The 18,011-nt window shown below is 34.7% G+C and overlaps 3 protein-coding genes across 4 annotated transcripts; 2 read left to right on the top strand and 1 right to left on the bottom strand.

Annotated features, from left to right (window-relative positions):
- The first annotated feature begins 1,738 nt into the window (after positions 1 to 1,738).
- On the top strand, positions 1,739 to 3,878 carry LOC107913271 (uncharacterized). The gene is made up of 2 exons (XM_016841804.2): positions 1,739 to 2,082; positions 2,430 to 3,878. The coding sequence occupies exon 2, from the start codon at positions 2,437 to 2,439 to the stop codon at positions 3,502 to 3,504; it is 1,068 nt and encodes a 355-aa protein (XP_016697293.2). The 5' UTR covers positions 1,739 to 2,082; positions 2,430 to 2,436; the 3' UTR covers positions 3,505 to 3,878.
- A 5,610-nt stretch (positions 3,879 to 9,488) lies between these two features.
- On the top strand, positions 9,489 to 12,076 carry LOC107913270 (uncharacterized). 2 transcript variants are annotated; one of them, XM_016841802.2, is made up of 3 exons: positions 9,492 to 10,096; positions 11,028 to 11,273; positions 11,348 to 12,076. In XM_016841802.2, the coding sequence occupies exons 2-3, from the start codon at positions 11,193 to 11,195 to the stop codon at positions 11,897 to 11,899; spliced, it is 633 nt and encodes a 210-aa protein (XP_016697291.2). In that variant the 5' UTR covers positions 9,492 to 10,096; positions 11,028 to 11,192; the 3' UTR covers positions 11,900 to 12,076. The 2 variants fall into 2 exon arrangements, with proteins under 2 accessions (XP_016697292.2, XP_016697291.2); XM_016841803.2 differs by having other exon boundaries at positions 9,489 to 11,273.
- A 733-nt stretch (positions 12,077 to 12,809) lies between these two features.
- Positions 12,810 to 15,865, bottom strand: LOC107913269 (BTB/POZ domain-containing protein SR1IP1). Its single transcript, XM_016841801.2, has 5 exons — positions 15,311 to 15,865; positions 15,135 to 15,204; positions 14,453 to 15,037; positions 13,826 to 14,365; positions 12,810 to 13,526 (listed from the first exon to the last, which is right to left on the bottom strand). Exons 1-5 carry the CDS (start codon positions 15,409 to 15,411, stop codon positions 12,987 to 12,989), a joined length of 1,836 nt encoding a protein of 611 aa, XP_016697290.1. The 5' UTR covers positions 15,412 to 15,865; the 3' UTR covers positions 12,810 to 12,986.
- Positions 15,866 to 18,011: the final 2,146 nt, after the last annotated feature.

Here is an 18,011-nt window from a genome sequence, read left to right as displayed (position 1 = left end):
TGGGAAAGGGGAAGGCAAGTGGCGGATAATGGAGAGGGAAGGATGCGATGAGAGGGAAGGATGCGATGAGAGGGATAAGAGAGGAGGGTTTCAGTTAGGAGTGGCTGGGGAAGGGAAAAAAGAAAATTAGGGGAAATGGGGAAAGGGGGAATTGCGAGGGAGAGGGAAAGAGAAAGGAGCGGTTAGGATGAGAAAGGGAAGAACTTGGGCGACGGTGGGAGGTGCGGATGGGAGTGAGAGAAAAAAAGGGCAAGGACGATTGTGGCCAGAATGGGGGGTCGAAGTGGGTAAAGGCAGAGTGGTGGCTAGGGGAAAGAAGTGAGGGAAGAAGAAGACAAAACAAAAAGAAAAGGAAAAATTAGGGTTTTAAATGGGCACAATCATGTTTAGGCTCATGTTGGGCCACACAGCTGTGTCACACACTCGTGTGCCACTCCTTCAGGCCGTGTGTGATTTAAAACTCAAAGCCTAGTGGTCACACGGCCTCGGACATGCTCGTGTGCCAAGTCGTGTGTGATTTTCTTTCGCTTCTTTCATGCCCATGTGCGAGGCCATGCGGGGCACAGATCTCACACACGCCCGTGTGACAGGTTGTGTCTCGCACACGGCCGTGTTTATGGCCTGTGTAACTCTCTGACTTGCAATTAAATTTGAAAAATTAATTCCAGTGTTCACGCGGCCTTGGACACAGCCGTGTCGCTAGGTCGTGTGGATCATCTTAGGTCGTGTAACCATCAAAATTGGATTCAAATCTTAACTCTGTATTTGACACATGTAATTGGGGGCCTTTTAAATATCTATTGTACATGATTATGATTATGAATTGAAAATGTTTTGATATTTTCATAATTGTATTTTTTTTTCATATTTTTAATTATTTATATATTTTCATAATTGTATAATTGTATAATTGAAAATGTTCTTATATTGACATTATTTTCATCGTTTATAATGTCTATTGTATGTCTTTTTTTCATATTTTTAATTGTTTAATAACTCACATTAATTGTTTATATATTTTCGAGTATCTTAATTATTATATTATTGTGCAATATAAGAACATTCTTTGGTTTCGAATACTTCACAACAAAAATTATTATGTTGATAGAACATTCTTTTTAGAGAATAATGTTTATAAGCCTTTATTGATAGGTGTCAATGAAACTTATGCCCTTGTTGTTCATGTTCATGATTATGTTGGAAGAGTGAATTAAGTTGGGTAGGGTTAACATGAGGTTAAAAAAATTAAACTTAAGCATGGCCAAAAATTAGTTGAGTCGATTGAATCGGACAGGTTAATCAACTTATGAATATCTCTAGATTAAAATATATTTAGATCATGATTAGAATAAATTTAAACATGATTTATACGTGATGAAATTTAAAACATAATAAAATTTGAAGTAAAAATCTACCCATAATAAAACTCCAAATTTCCAAAACCTAAATCTTACCATTAAGTCAAAGTATTATTAATGAAAATAATTTTTTTAACTCCAAAATAAAATTAAAAATAACACTTTTTTTTACTTAACTGTCTAAAAATTACATCAAATAAATTTTCTTAAATTCCTTATATTTAATAACTTGTTTCTTATTAGATATTGTATTGATTAATAAATAGATAATTTAAAATAAAAATAAAAAGTTAGTTGTTCATGCTGCTTCGATACTGCACTTTTTTTTTTTCTTTTAGTTAAAATATTTTTCGTCAAAATTGGATTTATTGAAAATAGATGGAGCTTTGACCTTTGTTGATAGATATTTTACTTTTCCTCTCGGAAACTGCATTAAATTCGGAAGGCTTAATTCTAAATTACTCAAAAACTGAGACGCTGATTGGACAATCCAACATTCGACCCAAAGCTAACCAGCTTAGCACTTAGCATAGTTTACACTCGTTTTCAAAACGCGCATGTTTCTTTGACCATGATCACTCCAATAGAAGCTTTCAAAGCTTCTTGCCCTAATCTCTTTGCTCTCTACTTTCACAAGCTTCTGATTGATTAATAATGCTTTTCTTTTTTTGCTGCAAATTCAGTTCAACTTCTTTGAATTCAGTTATATAGTTCCTTAATTCAGGTGGGTTTTGCTTTGTTTCTATTTTACATTTTCTTTTTCCGTTGCTTACCATTACTGCTTTACTGTTTCTTTGTTTGAGACTGGTAGTTTCAAATTTTGTAGATTTATCTTTCTGGATTTCTCTTTGATTTGTGGTTTTTGAATGATTTATTAGTTAAATGAAGTTACTTATTCTTAATGCAGTTTTTCATCTGGGTTTTGTTTGTTTTGTTTGAATTTTAGTATTTTTTGGTCCCGTCTTGCTATCTTAGAGGATGACATGGGGGTTTTGGTGGTGGTTTTGATTGATAATTAAGTAGGATTTTTATTTGGAAGTTGATTTTTTTGTTTTTTGGCTGAAATTTTAGATTTTGGATGATAGTGATGAACTTGGAAACTGAAATGCCGGGTCGACGGCATTTTTCTCTAGTAGATACTTTAGCGCTGAAATCTCAGATTGAAAGGAAGATTGGGCCTATAAAAGCTGAGAAGTACTTTAATCTGCTCACTAGATTTTTGAGTCTTAAGATTGGGAAACCCGAGTTTGATAGGCTCTGCATTGGTATAATTGGGAGAGAAAATGTTCGTCTTCATAATCATCTCCTCAGATCGATTATTAGAAATGCTTCTCTTTCGAAGAATCATCCATCAACAGGGAACAAATTGGAAGGTGCTTTAAGTGTTAAAGCGGCGAATGGGTATCAAAGAAGTAATCTTAAGTCAATGTGCAAAGACTTTCCTCAATCCCCTCGTAAGGGAAGGACTACAAATCTCCGTGATCAGAACCATCCAAGTCCTTTAGGGCCTCATGGGAAGAGCCGTGGTACTGTTTGTGAAGATGCAGTTCCGAGAGTTCAAGAACAGCAAAGTGCTACCGAGTTGCTTTCTCTGGGTAGCAGACCACCTATGTCCTTCGAAGAAGGAGAGGAAGTTGATCAAGTTGCAGGAAGCCCAAGCATTCACAGTAGGAGTCCTGTTAGAGCTCCGCTTGGCATATCTTTGAATGCTAAAGGAATGCGAAAAGTGCCATGGAACAGATTAGCATCCGCTTCTGAGACATGTCATTGCAAAGGTGAACTACCTGACACAGGTTCTTTGAGAAAAAGGTTGGAAAAGAAGTTAGAGATGGAGGGATTAAACATGTCAGTAGATTGTGCCAATTTGTTGAACAGTAGCCTTGATGTTTCCATGAAGAGATTGATAAAACCCTGTTTGGAATTGGCTGGTTCAAGGTCCGGACAGAAACTTATTGACCAAGGTCACAATTGGTCCACAGTCTCTTTGAACGGGATGCGGCCTTTGGGATATGCTCAAAAACAGAATGGGTCCATTTCTGCATCAATGTTAGACTTTCGAGTTGCAATGGAAATAAACTCCCCTCTCCTTGGGGTGGACTGGCCAACAAAACTTGAGAAGGTGTGCCTGCATGCTTCAGAAGAGTGAGCCGGAACTCACTATCCATTGGTTCTGAGTTGAACCAGGTTCCGGTGCTAGAGCAATTTTTGAGTTATTTCAGTTACGAAGTATGCTCTAACATTGATCTTGATTATTCCATTTTTTAGAACGGATGAAGTAAATAAGTATAAAGAAGGCGAAAGGGGGTTTTGGATCAAGCCAATTAGGTTGTATACAGGTCATGGCTCTGATTTATCCTCGAGGTTTGACAGCTTAACATGGAGAAATCCAATTATATTGACACTTTGTAGAAATCTACCTGTTAGAAATAGGTTAGCAATTATCTCCACCTGTTACCTATAGTTGCTGTAGTTAAGTGAAGACATATTTTCGTAATAATAAAGCATATATTTTAGCTTTCAGCTTGATCTTGTTGAATTTGTTATATGACCTTTCATTATCTACTATTTCCTTCCCTCTGATGTGGTTTGTCATTGTTTTACATTGATAAATGCATCTATGCGGTAGTTAATTGCCCTGCCAGCATAAATGAACTTATATCGAGAGCAGTGCATTTGAATGCTGAAAATAATTCGTTGTGCGAAGCTCTGTATATCCTTACATGAGATGGATGTTTTTCACTTTTTGTGTTTATTTCTCATTACGCCTATACCTGTGGACTTTTTGAATCATATCATTGCAAAAGTCGTCATTCGTACCTTTATGAGATCAGTCTGCTCTCCTTTTTATGGCATGCCAGTGCAGAACTCGAACCTTTCGTGTTTTCTGCATTTCTAGTTGGATATTGTTTGGGCATATAGCGCAAATAATAGAGAAGATGGTTTTATAGAAGCCATTTGCTCTTGTAGGAGGAACAAAAAGCGGTTAAGGAGGTGGAACATTGTCTTGATGACCAACCCCAAGGCTGATATCTCAATCGAGGTGGTCCAATGGTACTTGCTCCTGTCATGCACTTGTTATGTTTCCCTCATTGTATGCAGGATCGGATCGAGAGAAATACCAAACCGAATCTTGCCTATTAATGTTACAGTTCCGATGCTTAAAAGTGAGCTAAATAAACAGCTAAACTTAACCAACACTTGCAGTGAGTGGGAAGATCATTTTATGGATTGAAACTTATGCAGATTCTGATTTGATGAGCTGAGCTGAGCATTGATGCCTGTTTATAAAAGCAAAGAATAGTTGAACTCTTCTTGTTGTAGGTGTCTTGTAATTTTCTCTCCTTGACTTACAAGATTAAGAAATCAATTTTCCATAGGCTTAAAAGGATGGGGACCTACATACAATCGAATCTAAAAATAGAGAAAGAAGAAAAGGCAAAATGTTAAAATAAAGGCACAAAGAGACACGATGAGTTTGTGTGGCTAAGCTCAACATGACAGCAAGTAGTGGCTGGATCGGACAATGTATCCAAAATCATAACATCAGCCAGCCCCCATTATCTAAATACAAAAATTAAAAAGAGAGAGATCTGACTCCTAACCCTAAGCTGTTGTCTAATCCACATCATGTTGTTTCCCTAATTGGTTCGGTTCTTCAATGTTTCATGCCCCTTTTTAGTATCCCATTTTTCTTGCACACATAATTTTATTTTGTTTTATTTCTTTTTCTTGAATTCAGCAATATTTTTAAGACTTGTTTGAAATTTTTGGTTGTTGAGGCTGAAAACAACAAAAGCTTCTCTTTTTCATCATCATTATTACTACTTACATTGATTTCTTTAAAATAACTATTTCAATAATATACTATTATGCTCTACGTTTAAAATAAATGTCAGATTTAGTCTTCGTATTCTAATTTTATCAATGTTTATCGTTCTAATTTTCAAAATTTGAAATTAAAGTACTGACCCAAATAATAGCAGTTAAATGTATTGAGTTAATTTTCGTTGTTAGTATCATACTATGTATAACTTGTGATTTAATTTATATTTAAGTCCATATCTTTTTTCAAAATTTGAAATTTTAATTTTAAACAATATTCGTTAAATGCATTATTTAAAATGACATAATTTTTTTATTAATATTATGTAGAAACAGAAAGTTGATATAATATTACATATATATAATGATATCGCATAAAATTTTGAAAATAAATGTTGTTAATCCTAATTGTTGGTCTCAAAAGACAATAGGTGCTTCATTTGTTTGTGTAAGACAATAATTGAAGTAGATCCGTAAAGTATTAAGCGTTAATGAAAAGAAAGGAACATGGCGTGTTGTTCCACCGACTGATATGCAACCATAAAATAATGGTTAGATTCCACCATCATTCATCATTATCTATCTTAATATATTAATTAATGCCTAATCATTCATTAATACTTAGTTTTTATCTTTTCTACCCAATAATTCATGTTTAACATGTTCCAATAAATCACAATTTATGCAGTTTCCATGTCTTCTTATACATTAAATCATTATTTATTTGTTTTATAACTCTTTCTTCCCACGTAAATTACACTTTCAATCACTTAATTATGGGTAAATTTTTGTTTTGGTCAGTCAATTATAAAAAAGTTACAAAATGATCACACAATTATTCGATTTTGTTTATTTTTGGTCATTAGCTATTAAATCATTAACGGAAAGGTGACATGACATCTTTTAAAACGAGCATATAACTATTTTAACCCTTAACATTTATATATTGTGTCAATTTAGTCCTAACAAATTTAATACACAACATTTACATATTGTGTAATTTGGTCTTTTTTAGAATTTTAATTTTCTTTATGACATTTTCACCTAAAAAGCTAAATAAATTTATCAACTAAATCAATGGCAAAGCCAAGGGAGTAGGCAAGGGCCCCTTGATTAAATGGGAAAATATCCATTTAGCCCATCCCATTATATAAATCATTCAAATTATATCCTTTAGTTTTTGAATAAATGAAAATTTTACATTTTTTGGCACTCTCAAAAATTTAATAATGTAATGGAAGCATCTTAACACAACCTTGACTCCTCCAATATTTTATAATTTTATCTCGGCTCGTCCAAAGAAAATTTTTGGCCTTACCTTTGAGCTAAATTTGATTGAAAATATATATATAAAAAATAAAAACACCTAAAAATCCAACATAACAATTTTATTTTTTTTATTCTTTTAAAATTAACCCTCAATGTCATAAAGAAAAGCAAAACTATAAAAAAGATCAAATTTCACATTATGTAAATATTGAGAGTTAAAATTGCTACTATGTCAAATTTTAAACCTGCCAAATTACAACAGTTAAATTAGAAGATAATTGCTGGTAACCAAAAAAGAAAAAAGAAAGTTAAATAATTGAGCAACTATTATATAATTTTTCATAATTGAGTAATTAAAAAATTATTTATAGTTGAGTGATTACCAATGTAATCTTCTTTATTTTTAATAAATAAAATATTGCTAAGTTTAATACAAGTTAATTTAGTATTACACTTAGTTTTTAGATTTAGATCATCATTTAACCATTTTTATAAGAAGAATAGGAAAAAAATCATTCAAAGATTGAATTCAAGATTCGAGATTAGTACTAATTATTGAATAAAATCTTTTAAGGTGTAGGAATTCTTAAAATGAGAATCATGATAATCAAATTGTTTTCAATTTTTTAGATCAAAATGAATAAATTTAAGTCTTAGATTTAAGATTTAATCTACTCACTAAAATAAAGAGCACAATCCCTACTTTTTTTTTCTCCATGTAATATAAGTTTTAAGAACAAAAGGATTTCGATAATCTCTTACTTTCACATTTAATTTTTTTTGAAGAAAAAAAATTGAAAGCAAATTTACAATGAAAAGGAAGTAAGAGATTAGGGTTGCCAATATTAAGCAATTTGGGTGTTTGGTATTTGTTTTTCTTTCCTAAAAAAATTATAGAGAATTTCACTTTAAAATTTTGGGTATTCGGTATTCATTTGTATTTTATGAAATTCTTTGAGTGTTTTTCATCAACCAAGAAAAAAACATCTTAAATATCAAAAAAAGTAAATATCGAATACCCAAATTGCTTAATCTTGATAACATTAATTTCTTACTTTCAATCCCATTGTAAGGCTACTTCTAATTTTTTTCCAAAAGAAAAAAAAAGGAAAAGGTTGGTTGTTGTGCTCTTTATTTTAATGTAGATTAAATATTAAATTTAAGGCTTAGATTAATTTATTTTGATCTAAGGGTTAAAAACAAAATAATTCTCATGGTTCTCATTTTAAAAGTTCTTACTATATTTGTGACCATCTTTTAAATGATTTTAAAAAAAAAAGAGTAATTTAATCTTTTGTTTTGTAAAGATAGATATAGTTTTAATTAGAATATATATATATATACAAAGTAATTTTACACACTTCCTTAATTATTTAAATAATTAATATTTTAATAATCCAATTGTCTTGTCATGCATGTAAATTTTCAAACCGACCATACCAATTTAAAATACTCTATATATTTAATATATATATATCCAACAGTTAATTTTTTGTACACAAAAAAATAGTTAAAAGTTTTAAATTTAAATATTAAAAATATAAATTATTTTTACATCATGTTAAATGGAGATAAAATTCATCCGACAAGATAGAGTTGATTGGGGAAACTGATCAGTCATGTTGTTTCACACTCATCAGATCAAATCAAATAGAATGTCCGAATCAAAGCAAACAGACACATGTGTTATAACTTTGGTGCAAGATTTTGTCCACAAAGCCCACCCAATTAAGTGCAGAAAAGTTATTTATATTTCAAATCTTTAATTAAATTTAGGTTCCATCATTTGATAATCCTCAGAAGCAGAGATTAAGTTGAAGAATATGTTATTCTGCAAAAATGCTGATGTTCTTTGGATCAATGATGATTGCTTTGTGAGAAGGTGAAACACAAATGGGTGGGGGTAACAGAGAGATAGCATCTTGTAAATGTAAATGTACCCCTATTTTGCTGACTAAAAAATCTGCACCTTCTGAATACTGTTGAAGCCTGAAATTTTTGACAATTCTTTTGTTGTTATCTATCATAAAGAGTAATTAATTTCTTTATTTAAATGGTGGGTGGTGGGACCTAAATGACAACAGAAGAACATAAGCCTCTGGGGTGGCCCCTTGCTTCAGCCTTTTCAGCAATGGACCCACCACCCCATACGGTTGCACCTCTCCTTACCAGCAACGCGTGCTTCCCCATTCTCACCCTTTTTCTTCCTATAAATAAACACAATTTCACCAATTATGATTCCTTTTCAAGATAAGAATGGGATTTTACTTTTGTTAAATTCTGACAAATTTCAAATTTAGTTGACTGTTCAAATTATTTATATTAAACCAGGTTGATTATAATGAATATTTTTAAATTTATGATTAATATAAACACATTAATCCTTTGCTGTTGATAAGATTTCATTTTTATTATATTGATAAATATTCCTAGAAACAAAATCCATTTAATCTTTTCATTTATATGGTCCCCTCAAGGGATCATCTTCCAGTCTGTACCATGTACAGCTATAGCACAACAGTGACAAATAATCAAATACATAAATTATTTATTAAGCAATTTCCCAAATAAAAGAATGACGAGAGAGAGAGAGAGATCTATAAAATACTTCTATATATCCAGAAACCTGCTGCATATGCAATAATGATAATAATAATAATAAAAGGTTATACATATATAAGTACATTTAATGTGTACCATATTTCATCCAGTTATGTGGACCGTCGGATATGTTTGATTGATTTTGGCAACAACCTTCCTCACATGGCTAATTAACGGCTATAATCATTGTTTGAATGTGGGGTTGAAAATCGAATCCAACAACTCAGATCCAAATGATCCATCATCATCTGGGTTGCATGCTATTTTTGTTAATTGTGATATCTGTATCTGATACTAAATAAACAAGATCTTTTTGATCCTGTGGCTATGGGTGTGATGAATAATTTATGATGGTTTTGTTAAGGGTAACCACCCTTATCGTACGGCAGGGATGTAATTGTTGGAGGGGCCATGAACACCTCCCTCATCATATCAGTTTCCACTAACCTTTTTTTCTTCTTCTTCTTCTTCTTCTTAAAAAATTATAAAATGGAGGAGACAACTGTTAGAAGGGATATAGAATTCTTGGGTGCATGTGAATCACACACCATAGCAAACGCAGCTCAACTATTTTATGATGATTGTCCCCAAAAACCCTAATATAGAAATATAGATAATAGATATGTGCAAATCCTGTTACATGTTAATAAAAATAATTTATAAATGAAGTGCATTGCTGGACCTGTCTTAGGCATCTTCCACAAAACTTGAATTGCATTGGCTATTAACACTCTCATTTGTTTGGCATGCCTGAAACCCAAGAATGCACCCCAGATTCTTAAATTCCTCTCTCTCTCTCTCTTTATATCAAAATATTATAGTTTATTTGGACCTTGTTTGCAGTATATACTGATGGGGAATATTGTGAGAGAGCAAGCTCATCCTCTTTCTCTCTCAAAACCTAGATTTGGCTCAACTTAAGGTTTCGAGATTTCTCTTTCTCCTTGCAAAACTCAATTTCTCTCTACTTCATCTTCTTCAACTTCAACTGGTTTAGCTGCTGTGATTCTTCATAATTTGGTAGCCTCTTCAAGAATTTGTATCAGGTCAGAATATGCACTTCAATTCTCTACAACCCTCCCCTTTTTTTTTCTCTTTTCTGATGCATGATTTCATTGCAACAAGAAGAGGATAAAAGAGATAAGAATCATAAAATATTAGGTTGAGTTTGACTTTCGGAAGCAAGGAATTTGGATGTTCAATTGTGTGTTTGATATATATGCCATTTGGTTTTTATTATTTTCTTTTTGGAGTTGCTCTTTAACATGGTGAATATGATGATCCTACTGTTAAACTTTGTTATCACCGGCTTTCATATTTTTCCTTCTTAAACAATCACTTTAAGAAGATCCATGAAAGTAATGATTTTTTTCCTCTTAATTAAACGAAATTCATATATACACACATACAAAATGTATGTAATTTCATTTAAACATCAACTCTTTCATGGATGCTAGTGTAGTTTAATACATCTAAATCTATGAAATGAATATTTTAAAACATACATACATACATACTCATCTAACTGTGTTGCACTCCTATTAATTTCGTATACTCATAATAATTAGGTACCGAAAATCCATTTAGATGGATTGTTTTATAGTGGATTATTATTATTTTGTAAATGCGGTTATATAAAGGTTAGTATATGTGTGAAAGAAAAAGTAATAGACATAAGAAGAAACCAAGAAGGGCATTGAAACCACATGTGATATATAATGTACCTATAGACAAGGCTGCATAATGGAAGATATTTTGTATGGAAGATTTATCAATGGTGGCCCAAAGAACATGTGAAGAAGAAGACAAATTATACTAGAACTAAAAGTGGTTGATGTTTATCATACTTTCATTTTTAGTGCTGGAAAAACATTAATTCATGCCATTCATCCCCCTTCTCTCCTCTCAATAATAAACAATCCATTACCAATCAACAACCTTATTCTCAGCTTTTTTTTTGGGGGCTCACTTTAACAGGTGGGAATAGTAAAAAGGTGATTTGATTATCAGAATTGTTATGTGATCTACTTTCTTATCAAATTTCTTGGGAAAGAAGGGATCATTTTATTCATTTCCCAAATCCAAATCCAAATCTATTCATCCTACATATTCGGGGTATTCTTCAAGCAACATTAAACTCCAATGGGGAATCTTCTTAGGCCGTACGATAAGGAGTATATGAGGATGGCTATCTTAAAACATGAAGAAACTTTCAAAGAACAGGTATATATATATTTTGTTTTTTTAAAAAAACTGTATTTGTTGTTCTAAGCTTGAAGCAATGTTCTGTTTTTCAGGTGTACGAACTGCATCGTCTATATCGAATCCAGAAGACATTGATGAAAAGCATGGAAAGCAGCCGGCCTAAAGGAAACTTTAGCTTGAAGAATAATTATCACCATGGAAATATCAATATGCATCAAAATACAAGAACCAGACTTGACTTGGAACATCCGGCGGCTGAGGGTGATCATCTGTCAAACAATGTTGTTGCAGAACCAGACTATGGTCGTAACACAATATTAGAATCCATAGATGAGAGCGAGATTGAGCTTACTTTAGGCCCCACAAGGTACGTGCCGAGGAAGAAACATGGGACTCCTCGAACTTCGGATTCCGGTCCGAGCTTCTCTTCTTCTTCCACCGAATCCAGTCATGTGAAGAAGACAAGCACAACAGGGGAAGATTTCACTGGAAAGGAGCAGATGGGACTTTTCAAGGTCACTGATATGACATTTGGGTACCCAAATGGGAGTAAAAACAACACTGATCTTGAAGAACAGTTGAGACAGGAGAGATTAAAACAGCCACCTTGGCTTTTCCAAGTTCTAAGCATGAATATGACTTAAACAAAAAAGAAAAAGAAACTATCATCCAAGTCGATATGATTAGATTTTTCTTATCGACTAATTTCCTGTGATTGATGTTTGTGTGGAAGTTTCTTCTTAGTTTCTTTTTTAGCAATGGAGTATTTTGTAAAGATCACTTGTTTCCTTGACTTGCAAAAAAACCCTCTAATTTGTTGAGCTCCACTTTCAAATCAGTCCATTTCCGAGTTCCACTTGGGGAAGACTTTTGAGTACACAGCACACCTTTTTATTAATTCTCTTTAATTTGATCAACCTTTGCTATATTAGCCGGTGTTATAGTTTCAACTCTATTGTATTTGCAAAGCACCTTTTAGGGCTTATAACAGGAATATTCACATGTACAAAAGTTTCTCAAATTGAATATATGTTGAATGATGCTTGGAAACAGAGTTTCCGTACATGGTTTGCCCTGGCAAGTGGCAACATGCCATCAAGGGTCAAACAAAGAACCTGCAAATGAAGCCATTTTGGTTACCTTGAAGAGCATGTGTAATGCTGGTTGAAAAAGTCTGAGACCAATGAAACTTGAATATTTAGGGAGCCCATCTTTTAAACATCATTGATGGTTTTGCCTCGGACAAAACGTGGTACCACTTGGTAGCCTGCCCCATAAGCTATACAATTTCTTTCCCCAAGTTCATTTATCCTAAAGCTGTCAATAATTCAAATAAAGACCCCACACCCTGCATTCAGTATTTCTTTTCTTATCTTTTTTCCAACAGACTTGTCAGATACGATGTACTCTTAATTTTAAACCTGAACTCAGATTTACAATTACAATTTCACATTTCCCCACGTCTTCTCTTTTAGCTGTTCCCTTATGATTAAAACATTAGGATTTGTCCTGAAATATACTCTGAATGGATATATTATCCTGTTTTGGTGAAACTAAAAACAGCCAAATGCTGAGATTCATACCACCATGCTTTTAATAATGTATTTATCAAACATGAATATGATAGATAGCACCCCAGAAGAAAAAAGAACAAAAAAAAAAAAGAGAGGGAAAACACCAGACATAGGAACACTTTGGAAAAGTACAGATAGTGGCAAACCAAACAATGTGTCAAGAAATGGAGTGCCTCCTATCTTTGCTAGGTCTTGTTCGAGCTTTGGCACCGGAAGGCGGAACTCCGAAAGGATAAAGGCGTCCAAGTTTCTTAGAAACTGAATTCATGAATGATTTTCTTGGCAAAGGAGGCTTATCAGATGATGGCACAATAATTCCCATAGGACTGCTTGCTGCTGACGGAACAGCGGATGATGGTCTTTCTATTTCTTTCAATCTCATTTTCATTTTTACTAGCTCTAGTTTCAAGTCCTCGTTCTCTCGTTTCAAGCTCGAAAGTTCATTCGAAACTGGGTGGATATCTGTTGGAGGGTATAAATTCACTCTGGAAGATATGGAAGGGGAAGTTCCACTTGACATGCTTCCGTTCATGACGTCTCGAAGGCGTTGTTGTTCGTAGTAAAGAACTTGAACCACGGTCTGGACAGGAAGACGGTCATTTTGCGCAGCGTGAGCGCAGGCCTCCCGAGAGAGTTTCTGGCAATCCATTAGGCTGCAAACTTTCTTCCTCTCCAAGTCAGTTATAGTGGGGTGAGCCTGTCAAGTGTCAATTATTATGAAAAGGTGGATAAGACTAAGATACTATTCTCTCAAATCAATGAAAGCTAAAAGGGTTCTATATGATAGTTCCAACAGTCCTGTTACAAAGCAGATTCACTTTATATGAGATTGCTTCAAAATCACCTTTGCATTGCAATGTGTTCAAACTTAATTCATAATGAACAAATGGTGTTGTTTTCTGTACTCATATAGGATTAGAGTATATATAATTATTGAATTGAGTAAAAAGTTGCAGCAGAATGTTAAGATGAGGGTAATTACATAAAAGACTGTACCTTGAGGTAGATATCTATGGCTCTGTACATCCCATCCTCTGTTATCCTCGATTGTTCGGGAATGAGTTCAGCGAGACCGATGAATTTCGAGACGGGGAGATTACGATCAGATGCTATTTCGGCTAGGTAGCTCTCCATTAGCTTTCCCACCCTTTCCATGTCACTTAGTGGGGGAGAAATATAGCCATCTTCTTCTTTGTAGCCAAAATGAGAACCATCAGTTTCATATTCAAGGTAATTCATCATGATCCGCTGTACTGTGTCCACATCAAACAATGTATCCCCAGTAAAAGAATAGGCAGGAATCAAGAGATCATCCAAAACAGCCTGTCCTAATTGCAAGGCCATCCTTTTTTCTAAATCGAGTCGACAAGCAATGGTTGTTTCGAGATAAATTGCTGCTCGAAGCAGCACGGTTAGGAAGCTTACAGACATTGCATTTTTCTCCTTTGGCAGAAGGCTCACTATGGTTTCCAAGACGACCCTCTTCTCGTGTTCTTGTCGTGGCTCGATTTTCTTCCTCCCCTTTCCAAATATTTCCTGCACGAAGAAGGAGCTTCAGCTTCAACTTTACATTTTGAAGCATATCAGGTAAACAACTGAATTATGTAGGCATGGGGGTCTCACCAAACCTCTAAGAGCTTTCTGAGCATAGAGCATAAGCACAGGACCAAGAGCATATGGTTTAAATCCCCTCGCTATCATTGCAATCAGAACCCGTTGGAATATGTCAATTCGAAGAACAGCCAAATCCTCAGCCCACCAATCAACCACCGTTTTCGAGTTAGAGATTGTTGAAGACATTGCAATATCATTGCCACTCTCTTTGCAAGCTAAATATGCTATGGCATCGATGCACCGGCCAACCAGTTTAACTTCCTCTGCAATGGGGAGTAGGTTCTCGGAAGCATGTAACACAGAAATTGCTCCTGCTAGGCTCTGAAGTGCCACTTCATTCAAGAAGGCTTCAGTTCTTTCCACAAGGCTTCCGACCGCATAGTCCTCGGTCATCTCAAGGTACTCGGCCACGCAACGTAGCGCCGCAATATTCTCGGTGTTTATCTCAAAATTTATCCCGTAACAGAATTTAGCCGCAAGTTCGAAGGATTCCGCTCCGCCCGGAACATCAGGAATTACTATGACTGAAACATCAGCATCATTGGATTCTGATACCACTTTCCTTATGTATCCACACTTAGAGACTAATGGAAACTGCAATTGAAGCAGGACATGCAAACAAAAAGGTAGAAATGATTATGATATACATGCTATGGCTGTTTGTATGAGAATTAAAGTACTTGGATTCTACCTTGTGAAGTGAAAATGAAACTCCAGCAACTTGAACCGTGACATCACTGGGTATCTCCTGAGAGAAAATCCTGACAAAAAACAAAGAAGAATCAAATTATATACATCAGTTCTCTTACCATTTTTTTCCTATCTGAAAAGCAATTTATGAATTTCATGCTTATATAGTAATGATACCACTCGCTGGTTCTCTTCATGGCTGTGGACATAAGCTCCTTCTTTTTAGCAGACATGTTAAGAGTGGTGGGTGCAGTGTCCTCCTGATCAAGATCCACCATGGCAGCAAATGAAGGAGTTTTACTAAGATCATGCCTGCATCTCCATCAAATCATAGATAACCAGAGCCTGTTAAACAGGGTGTTTATCATTTACAAGATTGTGGTGGAGCCAACAGAATAAGCAATTTGCTGTACTGTTTTGTTATTTATTTATTCAAATGTTTGAATGAGAAGCAATATAAGCTCAAAATCATGTCCTTAATAACTGTATTATCCAACTTTGAGTAGGTGGATTCCCAAAACTAGGCCTCCAAACAAAACTAGAGGGGAAAGCTGTGAGGAGTACAACATTTCAAGCAAGTGGTATTTTGGGTATTAAAGGATGAAGATAGATGAAGAAAATATACTGTGTGGTGTGGGTTTTTGGTGGAAAGATTAGATGTTTTCATGTTGTTTGGCGGCTAAAGGTCGAAAGTTTCCACGTGGGTAATAGTCCCATCCACTAAAGTTCCCATCTTCAGTTTCCTGTCCATTTTCATTGGACATTTATAAATTTCAGGATTCATGGGATTTTGGTTAACCAGGTCTTGATTTCTAAGTTGGATGGCATTCATAATTATGACCAATCGTGGGTTTTTAATGTTATCACTCGAAAAGTAGTTATCATGAAATTTTATGTTGGAACTTTCTGCCTTCACATGCTCCTTTACGGTGTAATAATATGAACATTATGGACAGGACAACGGTTCCAGTCTTAAGCACTTTGGTAATTTGAGGAACACATCTGTACACATGTGAGTGACAACTTGTGTTGTTTCACCATATGAAAAGTCGGTTGTGATTGCAGATTAGGTGCTTATTAATTGTTCTGAGGTTGTAAATGGATACCAAAATTATCCACCCAAAGAGAAAAGATGTTTGGGGTTCAACAGCATTTCTCTTGTGCAATAAATGAGGTCCTTAAAATCAACGAAAACAACTGGCTCTTGTTTGTACCCATCAATAATCTCAATCTTCTTCTCTGTTACGCAATTTAGGGGCCCTTTCCTAAACGTTGATGGTTGATTGCAAGGAAAATTTAATCTCTGTGATCCCCAATCCATTGCAAGATTTCACATCCATGGGGTCATGAGTTCATATTAAAAGGGAAGGGGTATTGTTTTTTAGCTGCAGGAAATTGTCGGGTATGTCCATTGGTACTGCTCGTAAACATTTTCAAGCGAGTTTTGACAAAACCTGAGGGGAAAAAAGAACAAAGAAACAGAAGATAAACTATTTGGGCGTTGTAGGGCTGCTATTATAACATATCAATCTCCATCATTCAAGCAAAATTCCTAGGGTTATAGATTAGACCCCATCAAAGTGCTTCATGGGCATTTTTTATTCTTTGTGGTACAGTAAGGAAAAGTCCAAAGAAAAGGTTACTTCATTATTGTAGTAGTGTTTAAAGGGATGTAAAACTAAAATCATTGGGGGGGGGGGGTAATTCTGCAGAGGGTACTTTACATAATGTGATATATGTTATAGTAGGCCCACAATCAAAGCAATAGTCTTGGAATACCGTCGAAAACTGGGATTCCTTTCCTGCTGAGTTGGTATCCATTGATTTCAGAAACCTCTAAATTTGTAGCAGTGTTTGTCTATGCGAAGCACCCATCGTCCCTGCACATGTTGATTTGGGACCCGTCACCTCAAGCCAGCGTTTGTCTCCATTTTCACTTTGATTCCTTCAAGTTTCAGCCATAGAAAACAATGGTGAACCCCCAAACCATGTGAAGGGGTTCCAGTACATAATTAATAGGTTGGTTTGGGCAAAATAATTTGGAATTAAGACTGCACCGGCAAGTCTTGAACTGGGTGCTTTAAAAATAGCTTCATAGGCTCCACTGGCAGCTTTAATTCTCCACCTCTCCTATAGCTTTATCTGCGTTAAATGCCTGCATGTATGACCAAGGCTTAAAGCTCACCATCAAGATAGAAATGGTTGTTTTCACTGTATTTGAAACTCACCATTCATGCCGTGACAATCTATGTTATCCGAATTCTTTTTTATTTTAAGGGGCTACGTTACACATTTATATTTGACATGCGGGTCCTCCAAATATATATATAATTTAAGATAATACCCTAGTTGATTATCCGACATCCAAATATAGGCGAAGATGAGGACAGACAAAAAAAGGGGGTGACATGTAAAGATAATACCCTATTTGATTATCCTAAATCCGAAAGAGAAAAGCAGTTGTTTTGGATGCAGGTGAAGATGAATAATGCGAAAAGAACTCAATGTTATTATGGACCAACTTGTTTTCTAAAACTGAATGTCGAGCAAGTAATAGACCCATCTAAAATCATGGATTAGAATTGGGTTTCATGCGAGCAGGGCCTCTTATATATCTTTGTTGTTGGTTGGTTTGTAAGACCCTAAAAATCCCACCAGCTATATGCAGAAAGTCACGTCAAGTTAGTAGTGTGTTTTCAGTTTTGATCATATCCGCCAATATTTATAATTAAGAAATATTAAGGGTAAATTACCAAAAAAGCCCCATTTTTTTAAAATTTATCGAAATGGGCCCGGTATTTTATTATTTACCGGAATGGGTCGTTTTCCCCAAAATCGCGTCCACGTCAGTGCAATGTTAGGGACGTGTAAGCAAATC

The sequence above is a fragment of the Gossypium hirsutum genome, chromosome D11 (assembly GCF_007990345.1).
Source record: "Gossypium hirsutum isolate 1008001.06 chromosome D11, Gossypium_hirsutum_v2.1, whole genome shotgun sequence".
NCBI lineage: Eukaryota > Viridiplantae > Streptophyta > Magnoliopsida > Malvales > Malvaceae > Gossypium > Gossypium hirsutum.
The sequence above is the reverse complement of the archived record's forward strand: the minus strand, read 5'-3'. Positions and strand labels throughout refer to the sequence as shown.

Coding starts and splice junctions, on each gene's coding strand:
- LOC107913269 (XM_016841801.2), bottom strand. CDS start 15,411: ATGGTGGATCTTGATCAGGAGGACACTGCACCCACCACTCTTAACATG. Junction 15,205..15,310: donor ATGAAGAGAACCAGCGAGTG/GTATCATTACTA, acceptor GTTTTTTGTCAG/GATTTTCTCTCAGGAGATAC. Junction 13,527..13,825: donor CCATAGATATCTACCTCAAG/GTACAGTCTTTT, acceptor GACACTTGACAG/GCTCACCCCACTATAACTGA.
- LOC107913270 (XM_016841803.2), top strand. CDS start 11,193: ATGGGGAATCTTCTTAGGCCGTACGATAAGGAGTATATGAGGATGGCT. Junction 11,274..11,347: donor AAGAAACTTTCAAAGAACAG/GTATATATATAT, acceptor TCTGTTTTTCAG/GTGTACGAACTGCATCGTCT.
- LOC107913271 (XM_016841804.2), top strand. CDS start 2,437: ATGATAGTGATGAACTTGGAAACTGAAATGCCGGGTCGACGGCATTTT.